Here is a 10052-nt window from a genome sequence, read left to right as displayed (position 1 = left end):
AGAACTGGGTTAGCGATCATTTCTTAGATCTGCATTGCTGCACCATAACGATTTAGCTAAAGGTTTTCAGGAACAAAAAAATCGTCTTGAATTTGCAGATTCTATTGCTACTTAGTGACTAGTGTGCTAGTGCTGCTTAAGATCAAGACTGTTGTTATGTTAATTTCTAAAAAGGACGAAAAGAAGAGGAATACTAATGAAAATGATTATTTGGCTAAGGGCAATGGTGATTAGGAATCACTCCAATCCAGAACACAAAGCACATTAACTCAATGATTAAAGGCATATAAACCATTACAGAAACCAGAAGGGGAGCCTTGGCGCAGTGGTAAAGCTGCTGCCTTGTGACCATGAGGTCATGGGTTCAAGTCCTGGAAACAGCCTCTTACAGAAATGTAGGGAAAGGCTGCGTGCTATAGACCCAAAGTGGTCGGACCCTTCCCTGGACCCTGCGCAAGCGGGAGCTACATGCACCAGGTTGCCCTTTTTTTTTTTAAACCATTACAGAAACCCACGAAAATAGAAAGCCCAATTGCTTCAACAATAACCGTAGTGCCAGGCTTACAGAACTAGAATGCAGATACATGTCAAGGCCAATCTAAAAATCTTTTCTTTTCTATGATACAGCCTGGAATGTTTTGGTTGGTTATGAACCATGCAGAGAAAAGTGTACTCAGGTTGGCGTCCCCTGTGAAAGTGCACTAAAACATAGAAATAGCCCCAGTTAAGGAATATGGAATGTGCATGTTCTTCAATAGTTACAAAAGAAAATCTGAAAAGTTGCTTATAATCTTCAGGTCCTAAAACGTAGAGCACGTGGAAAGAGGTGTTTCTTAGACTTGCACACAGACATGACTTTTGCTACATGTTTGTGAGAAGATACTTGCATTATGCAAGATAATTCATCATAGGTTCCTAGGAAATAGTAATATATATATTAACAGTAGAAATATGGAAGCTGGGATTGACATCAAATTTACCTTACGAGCTTCAGTGTCCTTCCAAACATTGCCTGCAGATCCAAGAACAACAACAACTGCAAGTTGAAATAAGAATATCGCACCAGTAAGCTTATCAATCATTGCATCCATGGCAGTAAGCTTGGGCTCTGGGACTCCCCTACTCATCCCCAACTTAGTCTCATTGCCTGCAAAGTTGAGATAAATAAATGGTCGGACTTATAATCTCAAGAGAAATAAAATATCAAGATAAGATAAACATTCTCAAATATTGTCATATGGATCAGTCAGGATTAGAATAGAAAACTGTGCACCTGGTTCCACGTTCATACCTATGTAATTAGTGTTAAACTCTATCTTACTTATCCTATATATCTAAGTAAATGATTCCTGAATATCTATGTAAATGATCCCATCTAAATGCACATGCAAGCCATCCACATCATCAAGAGCATGCAACCCTTCCACTTTTCACTTCCCACCACATGCAAGCCATCCACATCATCAAGCGCATGCAACCCTTTCACTTTTCAATTTCCACTTTCCACCATATGCAAGCCCTCAACATCATCAAGCACATGCAAGCCCTCCACATCATCATTTTTTATTTTTTATTTTTTCAGCAACAAATAACTGAACTTGAATGTCACAAGGCAATATAACATGCATCCACAATCTGTTTACCTCTAGGTTTGTTACCGTTCATATGGTGAGAACATGGTGCGGTATTATTTTCATGTATGCTAATTATTATTATTATGATAATTTCATTGCTATAAGTTTCTGCAGCAACGCACAGGGTGTTATCTAGTAGACACTGTTTTTCCTTCAAACATACATTGTCAACATGTTTGCCCTCCAGAGAGAACTGGGTATGAACTATGAAGTGAACTGATGGTAACACTGACGCAAGAGTGTAAAAAAACATACTACATGTTTCAACTACAATCTCGTTTGGTGTAGTGGTAGACAAGGTCATGACAAAATTAATTCAAAACTTACCTGTATAAACTGCCACTCCACAAGCCCATTCTGTATTTCTCAAGTAGCACGATTGTAGTAATGTGTTATTAATAGTCAATGGACAAATATCGTTATCAATAAATGGAGGAAACAGCCTGATGTTTGCATCGAATCTTCTTATGTCTTTGTCTGGGATTGGGCACTCAATGACACCCTGTGTCAATTAATGCATGCAGGTAGTGAGGAATAATAAATAAAAGCAGGATCATAGGCATGCAGAAACAAAAATGCTAAAACCTTTATTTTGTGCAACTGTTCAGAGTCCAGTCCTACACATGTTGTTGGGATTACTCTTGTTTTCAAGTCAATTTCCCCGTCAAGGGCAGCTGTCTACAAAATAACAAAACTCAAGAGTGTTAGGTTTACAATAGACATTCATCTACTGTGTTTTATTTTGTACACAACAAGACTTAAAATATAGCTAGGTACTGGACAAGGAATAAAATCATCAGGATATCACAAATGAAGTTTAAAATGTGGCTACCACAAAATATACAGGAAGGGCTAATATTGTTCATCAAATTAACCTCAGTTATATCAAGAATAACGTTGGGTCAGTCAGACTGCATATCATAGAAAGAAAAATCCAAGCTGCCATTTAAACTCAAACAAAAAATAACACTGCAGAATTATTCTAACAATGTATCGGCTGAACATGAACAGAAGAATCTTAAAAGACTTGAACACAGATCACAACTAAAGCTGTGCTTCACATTGAGGGGAATTATGAGGATTATGATAATCCAGCTTTTCCGACCAGCTTTTGTCCATTTTACCGAAAAAGGCTTTCGCCCCGCTTTATATATAAAGCAATGACAGACAACAACCCGGTACAAACGCACGCCACCACAACACACACACACACACACAAGGCAGGATACATAGGAGCTGAGCGCAGCAACACGAACCCTAGCACTATAAGAGCAACCGGGGACTCCAACAGTGACCACGCCACCGCGAAGAAATGAAGCCACATACGACGAACCGTGAGCTCCAAGACGATGTCTTCAGGAAGGTTACAACACCGGAGCGCCGCCATCGCCCGATCCGAGGATCAGAGTTTCCCCTGGAGCCACACGACGGGCAATGAGAGCCGCGACGATGCCTTCAAGAAGGGAACAAGCAACGCCGCCGCCGGTCCGTCCGAAGATAAAGCAGGTTTTCACCCCGGCCAACACTCACCGCCACCGAACGCCGCACCCCGGCTACCACGCCGTCCACACGGCCATGGCCGCCGGGCAGCACCGAGCGACGGGTTGTGCCCATGAGCACCATGCTACCACCACCAGGGCCGCTGCCCCGGCATCCAAGACCTCGACACTACCTCACTCGATACCCGCCGCTACCCCAACCGAAAAGACGAGCGGACCCCGTGGCAAACTAGCTTCCATCGACTTGTCCTGCCGCATCGAGCGCGAGACGAACACGGTCCTGCTGCCGGGCGCGAGACGGGCGCGGTCCTGCTACCGGGCGCGAGACGGGCGCGGTCCTGCTGCCCTAGCACGAGACTAACGATGGGCCACCGTTGGGATAGGGCCATCACTTCAACGGAAATAGCACCCGGACGACGAGAGACAGATCGAAGGCCGACACAAGCGGCCTACGGACGAGCCGACGCCGGGACAAGCCAGCCGCGGTTGTAGCCGACTTGCCAAGCCGCCATGGAGCCATCCATGGCCGGAGCAGCAGCCACCCCGGGCCACTGCCTAACCCGCGCCGACCGGCGAGCTCCAAGCGTCGGAGCCGTCGGGCACGCATCCGCGCCACCAGCCACCAGCCACCATGGCCGCCGCCTGCACCAAGGCCGCGGCACAGGCCCGCGCAGCCTCCGCACCACTACTAGCCAACCCCGCCGCCGCGCCACCACACGAGCGCGCCGCCGGAACTCGGGCTAGTCGCCACGCCGCCAAGCCCGCGGCCGAAAGCCACCGACTTGACCCAGAAGGGGCCGAACAGGGTCCATCATGGCGAGCCACAAGGTCAAGGAGGGATGGCGCCGACGCACAGCCGCGACCAACCCCCACAAGACACGCCCACCGGCAGGTGGGACCACCACCGCCAACACCAGCCGCGTCGCCCGCCGCAGATCGAGATCCAGATAGGGGGAGCCCAACCAACACCCCGCCACCAACGACGCACCCACACTCCCAGCTTAACAGTCGTTGAAGCCGACGTCCCCGCCGCCGAGAGCCCCGCCGAGCTCCGCGCCCCCACGAGCGGCTGACCCGCGCCGCCGCAGCCTCGAACAGGGGAGGGAAGGAAAGGCCCCGCCGCCGCCCGCGTTGCACGGGCTTCGCCCGGCGGACGCCCTCCGGCGACGGCGACGGCGAGGAGAGGCTGGAGGGGAGGAGTTCGCCGGCGGCAGATCGAGGGCCCCCGTGACGCGCGCGCGGGGCGCGTCGCGGGAGCGGTGTTCTACCTGGTCCGCTCCGTGGTATGCTAGCTCGGGCTCTTTGTCCATTTTTCCATGTGGTTCCTTTCGTGTCTATTTTGCCACAGCAGATTGTGAAATAAGCTCGGCACATCACAATTCAGCAACTGTGAACTGAGACAAGTGTGTTCTACCAATACACTGTAAAATTTGAATTGAACTATAAACTATTTATCTCGAGTTACATGAAGACTATTTCACGAAACAGAAATAAAAGCTACGCAAACATCCAGTTCTATGATATAGGAGTCTAGGACTCCTTTCCTTTTTCTAGATAGACTCTCTAGAGCAATCTGTTGTATATCTTTTGCACTGTTTCTTTGTAGGCACTGGCTGTGTATATTCTTGCTGCCTGTTTGTAGATACTCTTGTAAACATGCTCCTTTATTGTGAAAAAATATATATATACTGCGGAGGCCTTCCCTAAATTTTCCCGTCAAAAGTGGATGAGCACCTACATAACCCAAAATGGATGCATTTCTTATCCTGGTAAAAACCAGATAAAAATGTTGATCTAACATGAGGGCAATTGGAAAAAAAAACTTATCAAACACATTATGAGAGTGGAATTCACAAGCATCAGTCATCATTTGTACAACAACAACAACAAAGCCTTTAGTCCCAAACAAGTTGGGGTAGGCTAGAGGTGAAACCCATAAGATCTCGCAACCAACTCATGGCTCTGGCACATGGATAGCAAGCTTCCACGCACCCCTGTCCATAGCTAGCTCTTTGGTGATACTCCAATCCTTCAGGTCTCTCTTAACGGACTCCTCCCATGTCAAATTCGGTCTACCCCGCCCTCTCTTGACATTCTCCGCACGCTTTAGCCATCCACTATGCACCGGAGCTTCTGGAGGCCTGCGCTGAATATGCCCAAACCATCTCAGACGATGTTGGATAAGCTTCTCTTCAATTGGTGCTACCCCAACTCTATCTCGTATATCATCATTCCGGACTCGATCCTTCCTCGTGTGGCCACACATCCATCTCAACATACGCATCTCCGCCACACCTAACTGTTGAACATGTCGCCTTTTAGTCGGCCAACACTCAGCGCCATACAACATTGCAGGTCGAACCGCCGTCCTGTAGAACTTGCCTTTTAGCTTTTGTGGCACTCTCTTGTCACAGAGAATGCCAGAAGCTTGGCGCCACTTCATCCATCCGGCTTTGATTCGATGGTTCACATCTTCATCAATACCCCCATCCTCCTGCAGCATTGACCCCAAATACCGAAAGGTGTCCTTCTGAGGTACCACCTGGCCATCAAGGCTAACCTCCTCCTCACACCTAGTAGTACTGAAACCGCACATCATGTACTCGGTTTTAGTTCTACTAAGCCTAAACCCTTTCGATTCCAAGGTTTGTCTCCATAACTCTAACTTCCTATTTACCCCCGTCCGACTATCGTCAACTAGCACCACATCATCCGCAAAGAGCATACACCATGGGATATCTCCTTGTATATCCCTTGTGACCTCATCCATCACCAATGCAAAAAGATAAGGGCTCAAAGCTGACCCCTGATGCAGTCCTATCTTAATCGGGAAATCATCAGTGTCGACATCACTTGTTCGAACACTTGTCACAACATTATCGTACATGTCCTTGATGAGGGTAATGTACTTTGCTGGGACTTTGTGTTTCTCCAAGGCCCACCACATGACATTCCGCGGTATCTTATCATAGGCCTTCTCCAAGTCAATGAACACCATATGCAAGTCCTTTTGCTCCCTATATCTCTCCATAAGTTGTCGTACCAAGAAAATGGCTTCCATGGTCGACCTCCCAGGCATGAAACCAAACTGATTTTTGGTCACACTTGTCATTCTTCTTAAGTGGTGCTCAATGACTCTCTCCCATAGCTTCATTGTATGGCTCATCAGCTTAATTCCACGGTAATTAGTACAACTCTGAACATCCCCCTTGTTCTTGAAGATTGGTACTAATATACTCCGTCTCCATTCTTCTGGCATCTTGTTTGCCCGAAAAATGAGGTTGAAAAGCTTGGTTAGCCATACTATCGCTATGTCCCCGAGACCTTTCCACACCTCAATGGGGATACAATCAGGGCCCATCGCCTTGCCTCCTTTCATCCTTTTTAAAGCCTCCTTGACCTCAGACTCCTGGATTCGCCGCACAAAACGCATGTTGGTCTCATCAAAGGAGTCGTCCAGTTCAATGGTAGAACTCTCATTCTCCCCATTGAACAGCTTGTCGAAGTACTCCCGCCATCTATGCTTAATCTCCTCGTCCTTCACCAAGAGTTGGCCTGCTCCGTCCTTGATGCATTTGACTTGGCCAATATCCCTCGTCTTCCTCTCTGGATCTTGGCCATCTTATAGATGTCCCTTTCACCTTCCTTCGTGCCTAACCGTTGGTAGAGGTCCTCATATGCCCGACCCCTTGCTTCACCAACAGCTCGCTTTGCGGCCTTCTTCGCCATCTTGTACTTCTCTATGTTGTCTGCACTCCTATCCAGGTATAGGCGTTTGAAGCAATCTTTCTTCTCTTTAATCGCCTTCTGGACATCATCATTCCACCACCAGGTATCCTTATCTTCGCTTCTCCTTCCCCTGGACACTCCAAGCTCCTCCGAGGCCACCTTACGAATGCAAGTCGCCATCTTCGTCCACACATTGTTCGCATCTCCTCCTTCCTCCCAAGGGCCCTCCTTAATGACCCTCTCCTTGAACGCTAGAGCTACCTCCCCCTTGAGCTTCCACCACTTCGTTCTAGCGACTTTGGCACGCTTATCCCGCTGAACACGAATCCGAAAGCGGAAGTCAGCAACCACCAGCTTATGCTGGGGTACAACACTCTCTCCAGGTATCACCTTACAGTCTAGGCACGCACGCCTATCTTCTCTTCTCGAGAGGATGAAATCAATCTGGCTAGAGTGTTGGCCACTACTAAAAGTCACCAGATGTGATTCTCTCTTTCTAAAGAGGGTGTTAGCTACAATCATGTTGTAGGCTAGAGCAAAGCTTAAGACATCTTCTCCTTGATTCCTGATGCCATAGCCAAAGCCCCCGTGCGCCCCTTCAAAACCTGTGTTAGATGTACCCACGTGGCCATTGAGGTCTCCTCCTATGAAGAGCTTCTCACCAATCGGTACACTCCTAACCATGTCTTCCAGGCCTTCCCAGAACTCCCTCTTGGTGTTCTCATTGTGGCCTACTTGCGGGGCATACGCGCTGATAACATTGAGAACCAAGTCCTCAACTACCAGCTTGGCCAGGATAATCCGGTCCCCACATCTCTTGACGTCTACCACTCCATACTTGAGGCTCTTGTTGATCAAGATGCCTATGTCATCATTTGTACATAAAAAAAATCACTGAACAACTTGACATGCTTCACCTCAGCTGAGAGAATACCCACTATTCTCGTACAGACTAAGTTAGACATGGACAGCACTTCACATTGGAATATCGAGTTGGACATATAGCATGCATATCAGTTTGCATACACAACAGAATTCCCTTTTTTAAGCAAAATGCGTTTAGGTTACTCAAGTCCAAAAGTTAATGCAGTTGAAGGTTAATCATAAAACAAAGGTGGGAGGTGGAATTTAAGCAGTGTTGGCTTCAGCGTGTTTTACCTCAACATGACAAACGCCCTGTGGTTCAGAAGTTCCTGTTAAAACAAGGTCACATGGAACTTCTTCATTCTCTCGAATCCATACTATGTTACCAACACGGATATCTTGTGCTTGAATCTACATAAAAGAATTGGAGAACACCATATCACAGGTGTAAGTTTCAAAATAGTACCCAGTCCATACACTTGGAAATGACAACAAAAAGTAAACATAAAGTAGTGGTTATTGACAAATAGGTATGCATCTTGATCTACATCTATAGTGTTAAACAGTGTGAACCAAAACAAGTATTGAGTTTGCAAGAAAATCAGACATCTCAAACAAATTATTTTCAAATTTGGATACACACACACCATTTCTACATTATTTGCATAATACAATTAAAGGCTTCACGATATATGTCACCCACAACTGCACTGGCTAGGGCCAGCAGCAGCAGCCACTCTGTAACCAAGTTGAGATTGCATTAGTTAGCATCTTATCTCTTTAGTTGCCATCTTATCTATTAGCTAGGTAAGTTATTATTAGACTGGTCTTACTATATCTTTCAGGCGAGCCATCTTTATAATAAGGCCTACTGCAATACTTGGCATTAAGAAAAGCTAATAATAAACAGGTTCATCCATAGCTCTAGTCTCATGTTCTACCCCTAAGGAAGCATTCCCTGGCTATCCAAGTGGTATTTGTAATAATTTTATATGCTTACAACGTAACCAAAAAAAGCCTCCAAGAAAAACATACATGTTTGCGTGCACCATTCTTTACAATCCACACTTTCTTCTCATTTGCTTGCTTGTCTGAAATGTACCTATTGTAGTCATCCCAGGCCTCTTTGGTTGCCGAAACGGCGAAAATTACTATAAGTGGGCCCCATGTGCTTGCAGGATTTACAGGAGTAATAAGTGACCACAGTTGGAGACATGCTATCAATAGGAAATATTGATTCATGAAACGCCTGAAACACCAAATCAAGCATTAGTTCTACAAAGTACAGACAACACAACTTCAGTCAGGGCTTCTCCACCAAGAAAGCCAGAAATGTACTCACATTTCTGAAGTCATTACAGAATGAATGCTAATAGAAAATACAAACCTGAATTGCTCCCATAGATTCTTGGGCAGGAAGTTCCATAAGGTATACTTTGTGTTAGAAATCTGATTATCACAGTAGTCATTCTGGTACGATTCGTCATTTATGTAGACAAAGCGCTTCATTGCTAGAAACAACCATGCACTCTATTGTAATTTGTCCCCTTTGATTATCCTCGTGAAATCAGCTGAGCACTCCTGCTACAAAATTAAAGAGCACCAGCTTAAGAATGACAGCAAGATGGAAGCTCCAAGTGAATCAGCATTGATCTTTACAAACTGCCAGCAGTTGATTAGTCAACATCCGAGCAAGGGGAAAAGGAATTTTTCGAAGATGATCAGAATTCAGCATAGTTCATTCAAGCTCCAATGGGATCTGTACCTATGACTATGGTGGTTTGCTCAGGCAGCATCCAACTGAACTGAGCTGACATTCATTTAGTCTATGCATTCGATCTGCAAAGCTAAGTAAGCGAGTTACGAATGAAATCATCTACAGCTATGCAAAACTCATCCGTCCATCTGGTCATTTCCCAACCACCACCGAATGCTAAGCAAGAGCTACCCTATCGAAATTCTGAACATCGCTGTCCACGTCGGTTTCGTTTCCGATCGCCCGCGCCGGATCTAGTCGTGAGCGCGAGGGCGTAAGGATAGCGCGGGATCGCACGGATCGGCGGAGGTTTAGGGGAGAGAGGGTGAGGTGATGAATATATACCGGATGAGCCCAGATCTCCGACGGAGGGCGGCTGCAGCTGCGGCGGCCGGCGGCGAAGGCGGTGGTGGACGGAATTGCGGAGTGGTGGAGCAAGGTGGGGAGTCGTGCTCGGGCTAGACGGGGTGGAGCCGTGGAAGCGGGACGCGGCTCGTCTGACGGACCCGGCCCGGTCGGACAAAACGGGTTCCGACTTCCGACCCAACAAAAGCCGGGAGCAGACGCCCA

General features: G+C 46.8%; 1 protein-coding gene across 2 annotated transcripts in view; it reads right to left on the bottom strand.

The window, feature by feature from the left end:
• LOC119354126 (phospholipid-transporting ATPase 2-like) overlaps nt 1-10052 on the bottom strand; it is a 21132-nt gene extending 11080 nt beyond the window's left edge. The window contains exons 1-7 of one of the 2 annotated variants that reach the window (XM_037620827.1): nt 9828-10052; nt 9114-9307; nt 8762-8975; nt 8021-8137; nt 2220-2312; nt 1962-2136; nt 981-1147 (exon numbers count right to left, since the gene is read on the bottom strand). In XM_037620827.1, coding sequence (XP_037476724.1) covers nt 981-1147; nt 1962-2136; nt 2220-2312; nt 8021-8137; nt 8762-8975; nt 9114-9235 — 888 coding nt within the window. In that variant the 5' untranslated portion in view covers nt 9236-9307; nt 9828-10052. Of the gene's footprint in view, nt 1-980; nt 1148-1961; nt 2137-2219; nt 2313-8020; nt 8138-8761; nt 8976-9113; nt 9311-9827 lie in introns of both variants that reach the window. The other variant, XM_037620826.1, reaches the window with a different exon arrangement.

The sequence above is a fragment of the Triticum dicoccoides genome, chromosome 2A (assembly GCF_002162155.2).
Source record: "Triticum dicoccoides isolate Atlit2015 ecotype Zavitan chromosome 2A, WEW_v2.0, whole genome shotgun sequence".
In the NCBI taxonomy this organism is placed as follows: domain Eukaryota; kingdom Viridiplantae; phylum Streptophyta; class Magnoliopsida; order Poales; family Poaceae; genus Triticum; species Triticum dicoccoides.
This window is presented reverse-complemented; position numbering and strand designations above follow the sequence as displayed.